General features: G+C 50.2%; 1 protein-coding gene and 1 pseudogene across 2 annotated transcripts in view; one reads left to right on the forward strand and one right to left on the reverse strand.

Moving 5' to 3' along the window:
- Positions 1-19,489, forward strand: part of LOC102765481 (cytochrome P450 4F22) — a 27,241-nt gene extending 7,752 nt beyond the window's left edge. Inside the window, exons 2-12 of one of the 2 annotated variants that reach the window (XM_006759229.2) lie at positions 2,343-2,487; positions 6,322-6,375; positions 6,491-6,618; positions 6,827-6,948; positions 12,083-12,350; positions 13,937-14,003; positions 14,113-14,242; positions 16,539-16,672; positions 17,488-17,552; positions 18,216-18,298; positions 18,645-18,960. In XM_006759229.2, the coding sequence (XP_006759292.1) occupies positions 2,343-2,487; positions 6,322-6,375; positions 6,491-6,618; positions 6,827-6,948; positions 12,083-12,350; positions 13,937-14,003; positions 14,113-14,242; positions 16,539-16,672; positions 17,488-17,552; positions 18,216-18,298; positions 18,645-18,822 (1,374 nt within the window). In that variant the 3' untranslated portion in view covers positions 18,823-18,960. Of the gene's footprint in view, positions 1-2,342; positions 2,488-6,321; positions 6,376-6,490; positions 6,619-6,826; positions 6,949-12,082; positions 12,351-13,936; positions 14,004-14,112; positions 14,243-16,538; positions 16,673-17,487; positions 17,553-18,215; positions 18,299-18,644 lie in introns of both variants that reach the window. The other variant, XM_015560974.1, reaches the window with a different exon arrangement.
- LOC102766235 lies at positions 9,462-10,368 on the reverse strand (annotated as a pseudogene).
- Positions 19,490-19,800: the final 311 nt, after the last annotated feature.

The raw sequence follows: 19,800 nt of genomic DNA on the forward strand, positions 1-19,800 counted from the left end.
CTAGCACACCCCACACTGGGGATGTGCCAGCAACCAAGGTCAGTGCCTGGCCGGAACTGAACCTGGGACCCTTCAGTCTGCAGGCTGACACTCTATCCACTGAGCCAAACCGGTTAGGGCCAACCTCTATTTTCTGGATAAGAAAGGCTGGGTTTTTCTAGAAGGACTTCACAGGCCAGGGGAGAGAAGTCCAGAGGGCTCTGAGGCCCCATGCTGAGTGTGGAAGAGGACTAGGGAGAGGGAGCATGGACCTGATGCCCTTATTGACCATCTGCTGCCTGTGTGGCCTTGGGCAAGCTCCTTCCCCCTCCAGACCTAGTCTTCCCATCTGTATTGCAAGGACTGTGCTCATGCCTCATAGCCTTATGGGATTGTTTTGATGATTCCAGCAGTCACCTCTGGGGCGGGCTTGGCACGGAAGCGGCTACACAATGGTGCAGCTCAGCTTCTGGGTCCTGCAGGGACAGAAACATCTAGAAACATTTTAGATACTGCTTCGAGGGAGTGTCTCAGAAGAAGGAAGTGGGAGATGCATTTCCACTCAATAGTACAAAGAACATTTATTGAGCTTATTTTTTGGAATTATCCCCCTGGGGCCAGCACTTGTCAGGTTTTGCCTGTTTGTGCCTGAATCCCATCCCTCTCTTCCATCCTCACCTCTGCTCAGGCCTCATGCCCCCCTCCTCCCTGGACCCCTGCCTCCAGTCTCACTTCTTCAGTCCATCCCCCATCCTGTCTCTAGAGGGATTCTTGAATCCACCATGTCCCTCCCCTGCTCACACACACTCCATGGCTTCCCACTGCTGTCTGAAGGTGTTCAGGGCCCTTTCTGCTCCAACTCCTCCCCTCCTCCCCTGTCCCACCCACCCCTCCCATCCCATGGAATGACTTCCTATTCCTGTCACAGGACGCCCACTTCCCCCCCATTCATGGCCTTTGCTGAAACTGTGCCCTCTGCCCAGAATATAATTTCCTGTTAGAAGAACTTCTTCTCATCTTTCATGCTGAATCTCCAATGCCCTTACTCCCCTGGTTTGGATGGTGGTCCTATAGGTAGGCCGATCCTGATAGAGAAGGAGGCATCGGAGCTATGGAGGAGTCATGTGTTCATTTATTCATTCTGTAATTGCTGGGCCTCACCACTGGCCAGGCACTGGGTTAGGCCCCTTCCGATCTGAGCTCTCCCCTAATTCTCACAGCCTGTGAAACAAGGATGGATCTGCCCTATATTGTGGACTCCATCTTTGGGGCTCAGAGAGGTTAAGTGACTTGCCCAAGGTCACACAGTGGCTGAGGGTGGATTTGAGTTCAGTCGCATCTGACATTGAGCCTGAAATGTTTCTGTTTCATAGAGCGTGTTGGTTCAGAGCGGGTATGTGGTAGCCGGGTGGCCTGTGTTCAAATCCTGGCTCCGCCATAATGGCCGGTGGTGCCCAGGGCCTGTCCATATCCTCTGGGCCCATTTCTGGGTGCAATGACCTGACTTCCGGCTGCCAGCACCTGTGTTCCAGGGCTTTTTCCAGCAGCAGGAGCCCACTCTGCCGTGTGGACGGCGAGCCTGAGCGTTAAAGCCCCAGGAGGGCTCTCAGCCAGTGACTATGGGACTGTGTGAGCTGGTGGGTTGACGCTGAGATACGTGTCCCCGCAGGGGTCCCTGGTGGCACCGAGTCCTGGTTGCCCATGGTGGTCACTTTCTTGACAACTTATTCTTTGCTGGCTACCTTCCCTGCCTCTGTCGCTTCTCCCCTTCCCCATGTTTTTTGGGGTCACCCAAATATACTCCTTGCCCTAGAACTCTTGTCTCAGGACCTGTTTCTGGGGAGGCCAAACCAGGACAGCCACTTACCTGTAACTTCAGATAAAGTAAAAAGGGGAAATAGTAGCAATTCTCTCACTGGGTTCTTGGGTGGGTTGAACATATAAATCTGTTAAAAAATGCCCCAAACAGCGCCCAACATTGCAAGAACATGCATGTGTTAAATATGACAATACTAGGAATAGTTTATTACTAACAGAGCAAAACCTTGATCAGTACCAACCAGTATCATGAACGTGTTTAATGTGCCTGTTTTTATTTCTTGAGCATCAGCTGTGTGTCGGGCCCCGCGTTGGGGTTCTGATGCTTTGGTATTCCATGAATTCTCTCAACTGTCCTCAGACAGAGGGTTGATTCGTCCCCACTTTTCAGATGAGGAAGTGGAGGCTCAGTGAGGTGCGGCCACTGTCTGCAGTCGAATCGCCCTTCTCGGCTTGCTTGGGGTGCAGGGAGGCGGCAGGGGGGAAGGACTGGCAAAAGCTGGGGCTGGACACCTCCTCACTCTCCCTTCCTACCACCTCCACAGTACCTCCCAAATGAGATGGGCCTCCAGGATGAGAAGAAGGTGCTGGACAACATGCACCATGTGATCTTGGTGTGGATGGGACCTGTCTTGCCACTGGTGGTTCTGGTGCACCCTGATTACATCAAACCCGTGGTGAGCGCCTCAGGTAGGTGGGCTGGGCCTCTGAGTGATGGGTAAACCCTCAACTCCCAGAGTCCACCTGGGCTTCTAAGGCAGGTGGGCTATCCAGAATAAGGGTCATTTGAGTAGGGCTTTGAAGAATGAATAGGAGTTCGCCAAAGCAGAAATGGCAACACAGAGAGTGGGAATAGCATGGGAAAAGGTATGGTTAATAGAGTCCCAGGAACTTTAAGAGAATGCCCATCCACTGGGAAGTCAGACGCAAACAGGTTTGGATAAGTAGTTGTTTGCCCAAGATTTTGTTAACTGGTTATTGCTCAATTCTAATGGCACTCCCATCACTTGGGTTCTGACTATCCCAACCTATAGCCTGCTTTCTTCACTTGGGCTGACTCTGACTGGCGGAGAGAGAGATCTAGAAGGATTGTTTCTTTCTTCTGCAATCTACACCCACCCCATTGTGTAGGGCTCCCAAGTGTGCGTGGTAAGCTCTTGCCCAGCCTTCAACACCCAGTTCCAATGACCACCCTCCGTCCTCCTGGAAGGTTTCCCCGACTCCCCAGCAGACCATCCCCCTCTCTCCAGGACTTTCCCATTCTCAGTCCACACTGTTTGGGGCTGAGTGCGTCTGTCTCTGTTTTCAGTGTGGTCTCGCATGTAGGTAGCTGGGCACCTTCAAAAGCATCAGGGGGCATTTGAGAGAACAGGGATGAGGAAGAAAGAGTCCCAGGCGTTTTAGGATCTCTTGCCTCAGCTTGGGCCTCTACAAACATACGTCTGGAGACTGCCTTCAAGGCTGCTACCAGGAGCCATGAAAGAGTAAGGGGCTGTTGTCCTTCCCCCCCCCCCACGATGCCCTCCCCGTGCCTTTACATCCCCCACTGTTGCGTTTGTGAGGGGAGACCATCCCCGTTGCACACATGAGGAACTGAGGCCCTGGGAGAGGTGACTCTTTCAAGGGATGGGCACTGCGTTTGGGAAGAGCCTTGGGGCCAGGTCTTGGGTGGGCTGGTTCCAATCCTGACGGAAGCACATACTTGCTGTGTGACCCAGAAATTCATCCAGGCTCTCCGGGCCTCAGTTTCTGATCTGTAAAATGGGACTGTTGTGAAGACTCAAAAAATATAACGTAGGTGGGCGCTAAAAATATAACGTAGGGTTTCTTCTCTTCTGTCTTTTTAATATACATGTTTTTCTTTCTCTCCCTGCCTCTTCCTTTTCTCCTTCTCACCCACCCTCTTCCTTCTCCCCCCCCCGCCCCCCACAGCATTAGTTTCCTAAATGTTATCCTGCACGGTTTGAGACTCCAAGTAGATCAGGAAGTAGAGCCCCCACATGAGCTTGGCACTAAGTAAATGCTGACGCCTCTTCCTCCCCCGACCCCTCCTTCAGGACAGGCAGGGTACCACGGCCTCCCCCACCAGAGGAGCAGGATGGGGACTTCAGGTTGGGGAGGGTGGGGCCTGGCCTCAGGGTGCCCCTGCCCGTCCATGCCTACGCCCCCTGGGGTGAGACAGGTCTGGCCCCAAACTCAGACTCCATCTCCCTCTGGGGCCTCCTTGGGGGTCTTGCTGCTCTGAGCTTAAACCAGCACAGCTGATGGGCCCCGAGGAAGGCGTGAGTCCTCTTGGACCCTCTGTGTTTTGTTTTGTTTTTATCTTCTAATGGGCATTTGGGACAGAGAACATTAATGCGAGGAAGTAGGTGAAAATGCTTCACAGAGGACAAGGCGTGCTAGATATATAGGCATATAATTATAGCTTGGTTTGATACATTCATTTTTTATTGAGATGGAATTCACATAACATGTAATTAACTATTGTAAAGGGCACAGTTTTAGAGTGTAAGATAATTAGTGTGTTCACACTGTTGTGCAACCATCCATCGGCTCTCTCTAGTTTCAAAATTTTTCATGACTCCGTAAAACACCCTGAGCCCATTAGGTAATCACTTACCGTTTCCCCCCTCCTCATCTCCTGGTGAATATTAATCTACTTTCTGTCTCTATGGATTTTCCTACTCTGGGTATGTCATAGGAAAGGAATTATACAGAATGTGGTCTTTTGTGACTGAATTCTTTCACTCAGCATAATGTTTTTGAAGTTCATTCACATTGTAGCAATGATCAGTGCTGGGAGGATTCAGGGGATCTGGGGTGTCTGGAGTGAAGATGATGTGTGTGGAAAAGTAAAAAATTAGACAGGAGTTGGACACAGAGTACCTTTGTGCAAAGCGAGTGAGCCTGTGTTTTACTCTGGGGGCGAGGTATTTGAAAAGGACAACCACTGGACAGGTCTGTGAGTCAGAAGGCCTTCTGGGAGTCCTAGCCTGGAGTCCAGAGCCCAGAGAGGAGAAGAACAGCTAGACTCCCACTTTCCTCTCCAATATTTCCTCTTCCAGGGAGCTCGCCTTGACTTCCAACAGCCTTTTCTCTGTGCCTCCCTTCTCTCATGACACACTTCCTACCATCTTGATAACTGCATGGCGTGCTTCTGCTTCCTTTTCCCACCCACCCCGCCCTGAGCTCCTCCAGGCAGGGCGTGGAGCTGAGCCATCTCTGGGTTTCCAGCATCATCCAGCATGGGTTGGGCACGGAAAGGTGGCAGAAGAGGCCTGTGTTCAATGGGGGAATGAATGAGTGGACAGATGACTGTGTGAGTGATTGGCCAATTTCTGGGGAGTGTGTGTGCAGGCAGCTGAGTCACAGCTCAGTTAAAGTGACATCACTTGAGTTTCAGGTACTTCCTTCCCAGGCCCCTACCCATTCTGTCCCAAATTTGTTTAGCATATAGAAAAGGAATTCACCCACCCACTCACTTACCCATCCATTCATTCATCCATTCACTAATTCATTCGCTTTTTCATGCATTCATTCATTCATGCATGCATTCATGCATGCATTCATTCATTCATTCATTCATGCATGCATGCATCCATCCATCTATCCATCCTTCCATTCATTCTTTGATTATTCATTCATACAACAAAAATTTATTTAGCACCAATGTACCAGAGATGAACGTGGTCCCTCCCCTTAAGGTGATTGTTACGGGAGGGATGCAATCTAGAGTGATTGGTCGGGGAGGGTATGGTATTCACGCAGAGACTAGAAAGATGAGAAAAGAGTGTTTGAGGCAGAGAGGCATCTGGTGGAAAGAAGAGCAGAGAGAGAACACAGCTTTTCCCAAGGAGCTGAGAAAAGTTTTATGATGTTAGAACATTAAGTATGTGTTGGGGGTGGGGGTGGGGTGGGGTGGGGATAGAGATGCTTTGAGAGCGGTCTGAGCTGGGGTAGTTCACTTAGGGCTTTGAAAATGGGCTGAGAAACTGGTGCAGGAAGGGACATGGTCCGATGTAGAGTCAGTTAAGATCCCCATGGGGCCAGGGTTCAGGACAGGCTGGAGAGGGCAAGGATGGAGGCAAGCATAGAAGATACAATTCCGGTGGCCTGAGCTGGCAGAAAAGTGGGGATGGATGAAGTTGGAGAAGGCCATTCAGGATGGGGAGCACAGCCTGGGCAAAGGTTTGGAAGTGAGAGACAGCTTTTGGGGTTACTTAGTGGATGTTGAAGGATGAGGTGGGAGAGGCACACAGGGGCAAGATGGGACAGGGATTTCGATGCTAACCTGAGCTTGAACTTTTTTTACCAGGGCGATAGGGAGCCATGGGAGGTGTTTGAGCAGGGGAGCCTCATGTTCAGGTCAGCATGTTATAAGGATCTTTCTGGGGTAGGTGTTAGGATGGATTGGAGGGATGAGGTGGGAGGTTGGAGCCCAGAGAGGAGTCCCGAGGAGGTCAGAAGCAGAGGTCAAAGGTCAGAATTCTGGATTGAGTCATCATTGCTCTTCTGTCTCCACAGCCGCCATTGCCCCCAAGGATGACCTTTTCTATGGCTTCCTGAAGCCTTGGCTAGGTGAGTGTGGGACTGGGTAGGCTGGGCTTCAGGGAAGAGGGGGGTGGAGCATGAGGTTTCTTGGGGTGTCTCAGAGTAATAGGAGAGACCCCTCACCTCAGTCTTCTGGGCCCAGGGGATGGGCTGCTGCTCAGCAAAGGTGAGAAGTGGAGCCGGCACCGCCGCCTGCTGACTCCCGCCTTCCACTTTGACATCCTGAAGCCCTACATGAAGATTTTCAACCAGTGCACCAACATCATGCATGTGAGTCCCAAGGTGTCATGGGCAGAGGATGTCCTGGAAGTGAGGCTGGTCAGGCTCCAACTCGCGGGTGAGCCATGTGATGTCACAAAGCCTCACTTCTTTTATCTGTATGGGGCTTGTAGTGAGCGTGCACCTATTATGGTGTGTCCTTGTCAGCCAGGCTTTAAGTCTGCATTCTTTGTGCCCATTTGCTGTCTCTCTCTTCCAGGCTAAATGGCGGCGCCTGGCGGAGGGTCCAGTGGTCTCCCTTGATATGTTTGAGCATGTCAGCCTCATGACCCTGGACAGTCTTCAGAAATGTGTCTTCAGCTACAATAGCAACTGCCAGGAGTGAGTGTGGCCTACCTGGGGAAGACAGGACTAGCTGCTTTCAGGGCAAGGTGGTGGGAGGAAAAAGGTGGTGTTCGGCACCTATGGGCTGCTGGGGCTCTGCCAGACAGGCTGTGTGGTTCCGGGAAACTGACATCACCTCTCTGAGCCTGTTTCCTTATCGCCCCCCCCCCCATTAGAATTCCAATTCCTTCCCCATAGTCATGGTGTGGGAATTAAATGAGATAATATGAATCAACTAGAAGCCTGTTGCAGGAAATTTCCTGCAAGAATAGGGCTTCCTTGGGTTGATCGCGCCGCCAAGCCCTGCTGCCCAGGGCCGCACACGGGAGTCCCAGCTGGCAGCAGGGCTTAGGCGGCACATGGGGGCCCAGATGGCGGCTTGCGCTGGTCCCCCCTACCTGCAGTATGCAAATTAGCTACCATCTTTGTTGGTGGTTAATTTGCATATAACGCTGATTAGCCAATGGGAGGCGTAGTGAAGGTACGGTCAATTACCATGTTTGTCTATTATTAGATAGGATGGCTTTGCACATAATAGGTGCTCAGTAAATGCTAGTTTCCCTTATTCTGTGAAGACTATATGGTCTTTGGAAAGTATCCCCCCACTTTCTGAACCTGTGTTTTTGTTTGATGACCATCCTTGATTGTCTGAGAGATGCTTTAAGAATAAAATGATATAGCACTGCCCAGGAACACAGTAGAGCCCTGTGAGTATTTGTTGAATGAATTAGTAAAATAACCATTGCCCTGGTTCATTCATTCATTCATTCATCAGATATTCACTGTGTACCTACTATGTGCCTGGCACTATGCTAGCTACTGGGAATATGGTAAGGAAACAGACAAAAACCCATTTCTTTGGAGCTTATAATCTAGGTGGGGATATAAGAAATAAGGGACACAATGAATGTCAAATTTGTAGCACATAGTAGGTCCTCAATAACAAGCTTCTGACTTTGTTACTCAGGGCTTTGCAGGGATATGTTTCAATTGGGTAAGGTGGAGATGACCTTAATTAATCTAAGAAATATTTATCGAGTGCCTACTATGTGCTAGTCCTAGACTAGGCTGTAAATACAGTGGTCAATAAAACAGACAATGTCTTGCTCTTCTGGAACTTATATGTTGGTGGGGGAAAAAGCAGTAACCATGAACAAATAAATAAACAAAAAAATGACCGACTGTGAAAGTGTATGAAAACAAGCACACTTCAGGACCAAGGACAGCTCCTTGACCCCCTCCCCCAGTGATTTTGTTATGATGGTTGTTTTGTTTTTAAGTCCTCACCTGGGGATATGTTTTTGTTGATTTTTAGAGAGAGAGGAATGGGGGGAGGGAGGGGAGAGAGAGAGAGAGAGAGAGAGAGAGAGAGAGAGAGAATGAGAGAATGTGAGAGAGAAATATGAATCTGTTGCCTCCTGTTTGCACCCAGACCAGGGGTCGAACCCATAACGTAGGTATGTGCCCTGACTGGGAATAGCATCCAAAACCTTTTGGTGTATGGGATGACGGTCCAACTAACTGAGCCACCTGGCCAGGGCTGTTGTTATTGTTTTAATAACAGCTTTACTGAGCTGTAATTCACATACCATACAATTCACTTATTGAAGGTATACAATCCAACCATAATAAATCTTAGAATATTTTCACCAAAAAGAAAAGGGTTTTGATTTCACCAAAAAGAAAATATACTTTATTTTGGGGGATGATATGACTTCAATTTATCCACCAGAGTGGAAATTATGTCTGTACAAAACCATACATTTGTTAATGTAGCTTTCGTATCACAGTTAAAATCCAAACAGTTTTAAAAAAAACAGTCATCTCAATCAAAACTCATTACGTTAGAATCGATAGCTTCTTTGAAGCCACAGGTAACACTTAAATAAGGTTAAGACTCAAATGCAGACATTTGGTTGCTAGGAAAGCTAATTAAATTTCCAACTTGCGCCGAAACCGGTTTGGCTCAGTGGATAGAGTGTCAGCCTGCGGACTGAAGGGTCCCGGGTTCGATTCTGGTCAAGGGCGTGTACCTGGGTTGCGGGCACATCCCCAATGGGGAGTGTGCAGGAGGCAGCTGATCATTGTTTCTCTCTCATTGATGTTTCTAACTCTCTATCCCTCTCCCTTCCTCTCTGTAAAAAATCAATAAAATATATTTTAAAAAAAAATTTCCAACTTGCTCAAATAGAAGTACAAAAAGGCAAAATTGTGTTTTCCACAGAGATACAGTCCCCTGGATTCGCCAACACTGGACAGCTGTTAGAGTACTTAGAGTCCTGAGAGCATAAGAAATCCAAGCATCCTTTAGAGGCCAGTGGTTCTCAACCTTCTGGCCTTTATTTTTTAATTTTTTAAAAAATATATTTTACTGAATTTCAGAGAGAAAGGGAGAGGGAGAAGGAGAGGGAGGGGGAGAGGGAGAGGGAGAGGGAGGGAGAGAGAGAGAAAGAGAAACATCAATGATGAGAATCATTGATAAGCTACCTCCTGCATACCCCCTACTGGGATCAAGCCCTTGACCAGGAATCTAACACAAGACCTTCCTTCTGCTGTCCTTTCTTCCCAATCAGAGATTTGTGGGCGTGTGGAATGACACCGCCACTAGCAATCGTAGCCTTGATGAGAGTCCCATTCTTCATCTCCATGAATAGCAAGTTTCAAACGAGGAGGGGTAATTCTGTTTTACCTTTCAGTCTTTTGATGCATTTCCTGCCAATTCAATGGACTCTGTGGTGAGGTAGTCCAGATGACTGCGTTGTACACAGCAGCGGTCGCGCCCACATGTCCGTGGTGGTCGTCCTAGATTTTAGGTGCCAATGAATACAGTTCAGTGGAAACTGTAAGCTCACCCTCTGTGAGCAAGGAACTGCCTTCACCCTGGCCTTCCCGGGGTCCTTTCCCGCCCACTGCCAGCCATTTCAAATTCTGCTGACGCGGAAACAAGCAAGGCAGAGAAAGGACTAGTCAGCCACCTGGAGAGACCCCACCGCCTACACCAGCGGTCGGCAGACTGCGGCTCGTGAGCCACATGCGGCTCTTTGGCCCCTGGAGTGTGGCTCTTCTACAAAATACCACGTGTGGGTGCGCACGTACAGTGTGATTGAAACTTCGTGGCCCATGCGCAGAAGTCGGTATTTTGTGGAAGAGCCACATCCAAGGGGCCAAAGAGCCGCATGTGGCTCGCGAGCCGCAGTTTGCAGACCACTGGCCTACACCATCACACTGTGATTCTAACTGCCCCTACACATGTAAGCACTCACCTCCCAGAACCCACTTCTCCTCCAGATCTAGGCAATCACTCATCTTCCTTCCGTGTCTACAGAGTCGTCTACTATGGAAATTTCATAGATGGAGTTATACAGACTTTTGTCCCTGCTTTCTTTTACTCACCACTGTGTTTTCAGATTTATCCATGTTGTCATGTGCATCAGTAATTCATTTTTCAAAAATTGCTGAATAATATTTCACTTACTGTGTAAAACCACATCTTGTTTACTTGATTATTTGTTGATGGACATTTGGGTTGTTTCCACTTTGGGGCTATTATGAATAATGCTGCTATAAGCATTTGTGCACAAGTTTTTGAGTACATATACGTCTTTAATTTTCTTGCATATATACCTAGGAGTGGAATTGCTGGGTTATATGATAATTCTATGTCTAACTTTTTTGAGGAACTGTTGGACTTTTAAAAAAAATATATTTTATTGATTTTTTACAGAGAGGAAGGGAGAGAGATAGAGAGCTAGAAACATCGATGAGAGAGAAACATCGATCAGCTGCCTCCTGCACATCTCCTGGGGATGTGCCCGCAACCCAGGTACATGCCCTTGACCGGAATCGAACCCGGGACCTTTCAGTCTGCAGGCCGACGATCTATCCACTGAGCCAAACCGGTTTCGGCTGGACTTTTTCCTAATGTGGTTTTTACGATCTCTTTAGGATCCCACCAGTAGTATGTGAGGGCTCTAATTTCTCCATATTATCACCAATACTTGTGATTATCTGTGTTGTTTTCTTTTTTTTTTTGGTTATAGCCATCCTAGTCAGGGTAAAGTGGTCTCTCATTGCGATTTTGATTTACATTTGGCTAATTATGTTGAATATCTTATCATGTGCTTGTTGGGCATTTTTATATCTTCTCTGGAGAAATGTCTATTCATATCCTTTGCCCATTTTTAAATTGGGGTGTGTCTTTTTTATTGAGTGTTAAGAGTTCTTTAAGTAGTGTAGATACAAGGTCCTCATCAGATACATGATTTGCAAATATTTTCTCCCACTCTGTGGGTTGTGGCAGTTTAATTTCAGTGCTGTCACATAAGTTTGGAATTCCTCATCCCTCTTTGGACCTGTTTTAAAATGCACCCAGATTGTAGTTTTATCCAGGTATGGTGAGGCCCAACAGTTCAGAAAATGACTGCCACGAGGCTCCCCAGAGGAGGGGAAATGCCACACGACACCGGGCCACATGGGGAAGCACCAGGAGAGAGCCCGGCAAAAGACTTTGGGGGGTGTTTCTAGGAATCAGTGGGAAATGCAGGGCATGCAGGCTTAGGATTGGCTCGTTTGGAATATTTCAGCAGGCTCTGGAGCAAAAGGGGGCCCCTGGCTGTCCAGTACTTGGTGATTAAGGCAGGGGGTAGGGGCTCAGCTTGATAAGGTTTGGAGTAGGGGCTCTGGATTGGTTGGTTTCCCAAAGAAAGGCATGCTTTTGGGTGAGTCTCTAAGAATAGGCTGGTGTGTGGGGGGGGGGGGGCAGTGTCTCTCTAGTCAGGGAGGTCCCAGATGGTAGAGCATCGGGAATACAAGAAAATATAGCTAATCCAGGGCCTCTCTCTTTTTAAAAAAATATATATTTTTATTGATTTCAGAGAGGAAGGAAGAGGGAGAGAGCGACAGAAACATCAATGATAAGAGAGAATCATTGATTGGCTGCCTTCTGCACACCCCATATTGGAAATCAAGCCCAGGCAGGTGCCCTTGACAGGAATTGAACCCGGGACCCTTCAGTCTGCAGGCCGACGCTCTATCCACTGAGCCAAACCGGCTAGGGCCAGGGCCTCTCTCTGTCACTTACCCACTGGGAGAGGAAGCTTGGCTCTACACTGACGGCCCTTTTCCCTGGCAGGAAGATGAGCGATTACATCTCGGCCATCATTGAGCTGAGTGCGCTGTCCGTCCGACGCCAATATCGCCTGCACCACTACATCGACTTCATCTACTACCGCACTGCAGACGGGCGGCGCTTCCGGCAGGCCTGTGACACCGTGCACAACTTCACCACCGAGGTCATCCAGGAGCGGCGGCTGGCGCTGCGCCAGCAGGGGGCCGAGGCCTGGCTCAAGTCCAAGCAGGGCAAGACCTTGGATTTCATCGATGTGCTGCTCCTGGCCAAGGTGAGGCGGGGCCCTGGAGGGTGGGCCCTGCCCAGGATGGCCTCCTCAGGAGTTGCAGGAACTGCCTAAAATAATAAACGCCCAAACTAACTTAGGCATAGGATGCAGGCAGATGCAAAACATGTAAGACCTACTATGTTCGTTTGCTAGGGCTGCTGTAACAAAGTGCCGGACACTAGGTAGCTTAAACAACAGGAATTCACCTCCTCCGTTTTGGAGATAAGTCTGAAATCAAGTTGTTGGCAGGGTTGACTTCTTCTGAGGCCTCTCTCCGTGGCTTGTAGATGGCTGTCTTCTCCTGTATGTTCACGTGGTCTGCCATCTGTTCACGTCTGTGTTCGAATCTCTATTTTTTTAAAATATATTTTTATTGATTTCAGAGAGGAAGGGAGAGGGAGAAAGAGATAGAAACATCAATGATGAGAGAGAGAACCACTGGTCGGCTGCCTCCTGCATGCCCCCCACTGGGGATCGAGCCTGCAACCTGGGCATGTGCCCTTGACCAGAATCGAACCCAGGACCCTTCAGTCCACAGGCCGATGCTCTATCCACTGAGCCAAACTGGTGAGGGCTGTTCTAATCTCTTTTAAAAGGATTGCAGTAATATTGGACTAGGGCCCACTCTAATGATCCCTAGTAAATTAATTACTTCTGCAAAGGTCCTATCTCCAAGTACGCTCATATTCAGAGGTCCCTTGGGTTAGGACTTGAAGATATGAGCTCCAGAAGTCCACAACACTTACATGGCCTTGAAGACATGTGACACTTTCAGAGATAGGTGACCACCCATGTGTGGTGCTTCTGCGGAATTTCTAAGCAGTACCTGGGTTCTGGACTCACATAGCCCTAGACTCCACTCCTGACTCCGATGCCTCATGGATGCTTGACCTAAGTCATCTGACTCTTCCCTTGGAGCCTCTGTTTCCTCATTTATGACATAACTAGAGGCCTGATACATGAAATTCGTGCAAGGGTAGGCCTTTGCAGCCCCGGCTGCTGATGGCCCCGTGGCCCCACCCCCCGCTCACTGGTTGTTCTGGAAGGTTGTTCCGGAAGGTCATTCTGGAAGGTCATTCTGTCGTCTGGTCTAATTAGCATATTAGCTCTATTATATAGGATGATCACATGACCCGATCACAAGATTGTTGGTGTAGAGCTGCTCAAGAAACACAAACTCCTTTCTTCTCCTCAACTTTGACTTGCCTCCACTCTTTTCATCTTTTTTTTTTTTAAATATATTTTATTGATTTTTCACAGAGAGAAAGGGAGAGAGACAGAGAGGTAGAAACATCGATCAGTTGCCTCCTGCACATCTCCCACTGGGGATGTGCCCGCAACCAACGCACATGCCCTTGACCGGAATCGAACCTGGGACCCTTCAGTCCGCAGGCTGACGCTCTATCCACTGAGCCAAACCGGTTGGCTCTTTTCATCTTTCTTAGACAAGTTGCATACTTCCATCTGGGAATCCTTTCTCCTGAAGCTTGGCTTAAGAGAGAGAGGGGAGCATGTATGACTTTGGAGGAGCCCCTAGCATGCAGAAGGTGGGATGAAGTGGGCTGACCCTTGTCTGCTGCCCATTCCAGGATGAAGATGGAAAGGAACTGACAGATGAGGACATCCGAGCTGAGGCGGACACATTCATGTTTGAGGGTGAAGACATGGTGCAAGGCTGGGGGAGGATGGGGGGTCCCCATTTCCTGAAGATAGCATCTCTGCTATCTCCAGGAAGCCTCCATGCTAGCTCCTCATTTGCCTGCAGGTCACGACACAACGTCCAGTGGGCTCTCGTGGGTGCTGTTTAACTTGGCCAAGTACCCAGAGTACCAGGAGAAGTGCCGGGAAGAGATCCAGGAAGTCATGAAAGGCCGGGAGCTGGAGGAGCTGGAGTGGTCAGTCGGGGGTCATGGGGATGGTGGGGACAGGTTGAGCCTGGGGTGTGAGTCGCTCTGCTCTACCACTTATTGACGTTCTGACCTCAATCTTAAGTGAAAAAATCACTTAAGATCCAATTTAATTTCAATTTCTTTAACTGTAAAACAGGATGCCAACATGTCTCTGCCTAGCTCATAATGTAGGAGTTCTTACTTAGGAGTGTCTTAGCTAGCAATGGTTGCAATAATGCTGCATAACAAACAGCCTCTATCTTTGGGGTTTACAGCAAGCATTTGTTTTATTTCTTGCTCTTGTCTGCATATGACGTTTGTACTGCTGAGCGATGCTGAGTTGAATGGGGTTGCTTCCAAACTGAGGTTTGGGCTAGGGTCTGTGCCACATAGCTTTTCATGCTCCTTGAACCAGCAACTACTCTGGGCATGTCCATCTCAAGGTAGACTTCAGAAGCACAAAGAGGCACACGACTATAAAAATGTGATTGGGGTGACATTGATTAAAATGATACAGCTCTCAGGTGTACACTTCTAGAATACAGCATCTGTATATTTTATTGTGTGCTCACCACCCTAAGTCGAGTCTCGTCCCATCATCACTGAGAGCCCAACAACTTAAAACCTCTGCTTGCATCTCACCATCCCATCACCTAAAGCAAGTCACATGGCCAGGCGCAACAGGAATGGGCTGGGACGCATATTCCACCCATCGAAGTGGAAGGCACTGCAGAAGCACAGGGCACAGGGCGCAGGTGTATAATTTGAAAACAAGAAAAAGTGAAGAATCAGGAACAATAATCCAATTGACCTCATATGTGCGTTGTGTAGCGCTGCTTCTGGGTGAAGCAAAGAAAACACAGCAGTAAATAGCATTGAACAGAGAGAAAGTGGCTCAATGGCAGCCTTTCAGATTCTGAACTCAGGGAGAAACTCTCGGGTGGGTGCCATTGGATCGTTAACACCTTGGTAACTGCTTTTTTTTTTTTTTAATCACCAGAGAATATGCTTAGAGAGTGGAAAGGAAGTTTTCACTTGTGTATGGAGGCTTTGGAGAGAGAGGGAGAGAGGGAGGGGGGAGAGAGAGAGAGAGAGAGAGAGAGAGAGAGAGAGAAACATGGATGTAAGAGAGAAACATTGATCGGTTGCCTTAGTCACGCTTCCTGACTGGGGATGAAACCTGAAACCCAGGTGTGTGTCCTGAACAGGACTTGAACAGGTAGCCTTTTGGCGCACGGGACAACCCTCAACCACCTGAGCCACTCTGGCCAGGTGCTAACTGCCTTTAAAAAAATATATGTTTATATTGATTTCATTGAGAGAGGAAGGGAGAGGGAGAGAGAGAGGAAAACATCAATGGATGAGAGAATCATGGGTCGTCTGCCTCCTGCACCGCCACCTTCTGGGAATGGAGCCCCAAACCAGGGCATGTGCCCCGACTGGGAGTTGAACCGTGATCTCCTGGCTCATAGGTCAACCCTCAACCACCGAGCCACACTGTCCGGCACTAACTGCCTTTTTAACAACGGGAGACGGTGCTCCCGGTCGCAAGGACTGGGCAGGGGATGGTGCCTCGCCAGAATTTAGTAACTCTCTGCTGGTCTCCCAGGGGTGCTTACGTTTATGACACTTTTATGCCGGGCATGCCATTTGCCCTTTAAAGTAGCAACATAAAGTTTCTTTGAAGGAGAACCTGTTGGTGTAAAGAAAACCACTAGATCCGTGGTTGGCAAACTGCGGCTCGCGAGCCACATGCGGCTCTTTGGCCCCTTGAGTGTGGCTCTTCCTAAGCCTTAGGGGCACCCTATTTAAGTTAATAACAATGTACCTACCTATATAGTTTAAGTTTAAAACATTTGGCTCTCAAAAGAAATTTCAATCGTCGTACTACTGATCTTTGGCTCTGTTGACTAATGAGTTCGCCGACCACTGCACTCAATCATGAACCAAGAGTTAGAATTAATCCAATGTTGGGCTCTGGATTCCAAAGGAAAAAAATTAAGTGAGTAACAGTAAAGGAAGCGGATGTATGGGTTCTTAATACTGAAGTTGATCCACACAAGCTGGCAAATTGCTGCTGCCTGGCTTTCTGGGCACCTCCTCCAGTGGCCCTGACTCCCCATAATCCATCCGTTACTGGGTTAACGCTGGGCCTGCAGAAGCCCACTAGCACGGCTCTGATTTGCTCAGAGTCAGCCACAGGGTTAACGGTGTGTGCAGGGCACAACTGCAAATGCTAGCAGTTGGGGCAGGTCTGAGATCCTGGCCTCGAGCACTCACACCCCCATTCCGTGCTCCCCAGGGATGACCTGACGCTGCTGCCTTTCACCACTATGTGCATCAAAGAGAGCCTTCGCCAGTTCCCACCCGTGACCCTGGTCTCCCGCCGCTGCACGGAGGACATCAAGCTCCCGGATGGGCGCATCATCCCCAAAGGTGCCTACTGTGTGCTCCCTGCTGCCTGGCTGCTCTGTTGCTCACGGGGCTCATCATGCTCACCCCAGGTTCACCATCCCGCAAATGGGATGGCTCTCTGTGTGGCTGTTGCTTCTGGGGTGATGCGGGAGACCCAGTGTACAGGGGGGAGATAGAGGTGGGTGAGTACGGAGGGACAGGAAGCAGTGGGTGGGGCACGGCAGGCCCTCTCTAGGTACAGGTAGGGGAGGGTTGGTTTTGTTCAGTTGCCAGATATTCCCTGGAGACCCAGCCCTGCCCTGGGTGATGCTGGGGATCTACAGAGGCCTCATCTCCAGGACCACGCTGGGGAACACAGCAGGGCACAGACATTCCCAGCCACATGAGGTCGGGGGTGGGCTAAAGGGAGGGAGAGGGGCCGGAGCAGCCCAGAAGAAGGCTGGATGGCTCTATCTGGGAAGAATGCAGGGAGGGCTGCTTGGAAGAGTAAATGTGGGAGGTGAGCCTTGGAGGTCGGAAGTGAAGATAGTGAAAGGCCTTCAATGCCAGATTAAGGCACTTGAACTTGATCCTCAGGGTAGCAGGTAGCCACGGGCGGGGTTTGAGCCTAGGAGAAGAAATGCCAGATGTGTGAGTGAGAAAGAGCCCTGTGTGGCCAGCAGAGCAGGGGGGGAGGTGGGGTGGGGGATGGAGACCTCTTAGGGAGGCATGTAGCAGCATTTTCCAGGGAAGGATGGGCAGGGGACGTGGCAGATGGCTCATGGAACACCATGGCTCCAAGGAAAGCAGGTCTCCCTGACTCCCCTCTGCCCCACTGACCTCACCCCTTCCTACAGGAATCATCTGCCTGGTCAGCATCTATGGGACCCACTACAACCCCACAGTGTGGCCTGACTCCAAGGTGAGCTCCTCTTCTCCCTCAGTGTCCTCTTCAGAAGGGGGCAGTCCTGGGGCAGTGTGGCCTCCCCTGCCCTGCTTCCCAGGGAACCAGACATCAGGGCTAGATGCAGGACTTGAGCTCCTCGTCCCCCCTGCCCCCCCAACCCCCCTTTCCCCAGCGATCCCCCACTCACTGCGAATTCATTAAGTCCACAAATATTATTGAGCTCCTACTGTGTGCCAGACCCTGTGCTGGGTGCTGAGGACAGAGAAAGATATTGTCATTACCCTCATGGAACTCACAGTGAAGTGTAAAGAAAAAAGTGCAAAAATTAGATGATTTGGGATATTGATAAATGTACACAGGAAATAAAAAACGGAGGGGGTGGGGGTGGGGGTAGAGGAGTACTTTAGCTCACATGGTGAGGAAAGATCTGTGGAGGAAGAGATGTTTGAGCTGAGACCTGAGAAGTGTGAAGAGCATGGGCAAGTGTGTTTCAGGCAGAGTTAACAGCAAGTGCAAAGGCCCTGGGGTGGGAACAAGCCTGGCATGCCTGGATAGCAAAAGGAGGCAGTGAGGCTGGAATGCAGTGTCCAGCTGGGCTGCTCCCCAGAGGCTGAGGGAGGGGGCCAAGCTGATATGGGTGGGCAAGTCCCCAGACTCACCCGGGCTGCTTCTGCTTAGGTGTACAATCCCTATCGCTTTGATCCGGACAAGCCGCAGCAGCGCTCGCCGCTGGCCTTCGTGCCCTTCTCGGCAGGACCCAGGTAACTACTATTTCCCCAAGTGTAGGAGGGACACCCAGGCCAGTGGAAAGCCAGGGATGTGCCTCTCTGGGACAGAGCCCGCATCCCACCCAGGTGTCCTACCTGCCAACCTGGCATGCTCTTCCTGTCCTCAATGCACCCCTACGCCCCCAGATCAGATCTGTGATAGCGACCCTCAGTATTCAGTGCAACAACTGTGCGCGAGGCCTTGCGTTCTGGGCTCTTAGGCTCCCAAAGGCTCTATGATGCACTGTTCTGTTTTACAAATGAGAAAACCAAGGTTCGGAGGGGTGGGTGGTCATTTACCCAGTTCCAGGGACCCCACTCACGGTCGTTCTTCCTCCAGGAACTGCATCGGACAGAGCTTCGCAATGGCCGAGATGCGCGTGGCCGTGGCGCTGACTCTGCTGCGCTTCCGCCTGAGCGTGGACCGAACGCGCAAAGTTCGGCGGAAGCCGGAGCTCATATTGCGCACGGAGAATGGCATCTGGCTCAACGTAGAGCCCCTCCCTCCGCGGGCCTGAGCCTGAGCGCCGGTGCGCCCCTGCGGAGCCCGGGGCCTAAGCCCCGCCTAGAGGCCGAAGCCCCGCCTTCGAGGGACCAGACCACGCCCCTAAGTCCTGTGGACATAGGCCACGCCCCTCGAAGTCCAGGCTCCGCTCAGGGGGATCGGGGGGCTCCACTGAGCAGCGGGCAGGTGCAGGCCACGCCCCTCACGGCAAGGCCACGCCCCTTGAGTTCCGGGACCCACCCACCGAGTGCTGTCCTCTGGTTTGAGGGCCAGGCTAGGCCACACCCCTTGGGCCCAGACCCCGCCCCCAGCATCCTGCGGCTTCAGGTCTTCAGGCCTCTTCCACGGAGCCTTCTAAGACTCTAAGGGCCAGACATCTAAAGCATCCTGGATTCAAGCCCTGCCCCACGCGGATCGGACGGGCTTCTAAATGGAGGACTTGGGAGCTGGAGCCCGCGGTCAGAGCCTTGAACCTGGATATCGCCTTCCTGAAGCCCCCAGCTCGCATGGGCGAACTTCTCAGGCATCAGGCTACCTCCTGTGGCCCTGCTGTTTGCTTTTCTTGTTTTGTAAACTTGAACCCTCCTTCCAAACCTCTTCCTCCCTTACTCAAAGGCCCTTTGCTAAGGATGTTGATTTTTGTAGAATAAAAGCAAGGGATACAGACATCCACCATCATCCACCCACTAGCGGCTTGTCTAGCGGCTAGAGCAGTGGTTCTCAACCTTCCTAATGCCGCGACCCTTTAATACAGGTCCTCAGTTTGTGGTGACCCCCAACCATGAAATTATGTTCGTTGCTACTTCATAACTGTAATTTTGCTACTGTTATGAATCGTAATGTAAATATATGATATGCAGGATGTATTTAGGTGACCCCTGTAAAAGGGTCATTCCACCCCCAAAGGGGTTGCGACCCACAGGTTGAGAACCGCTGGGCTTGAGTGACCCGACCCTGACATCCAGAGCCCAGCAAGGAAATGAGGGACCTT

The sequence above is a fragment of the Myotis davidii genome, unplaced genomic scaffold (assembly GCF_000327345.1).
Source record: "Myotis davidii unplaced genomic scaffold, ASM32734v1 scaffold56, whole genome shotgun sequence".
NCBI lineage: Eukaryota > Metazoa > Chordata > Mammalia > Chiroptera > Vespertilionidae > Myotis > Myotis davidii.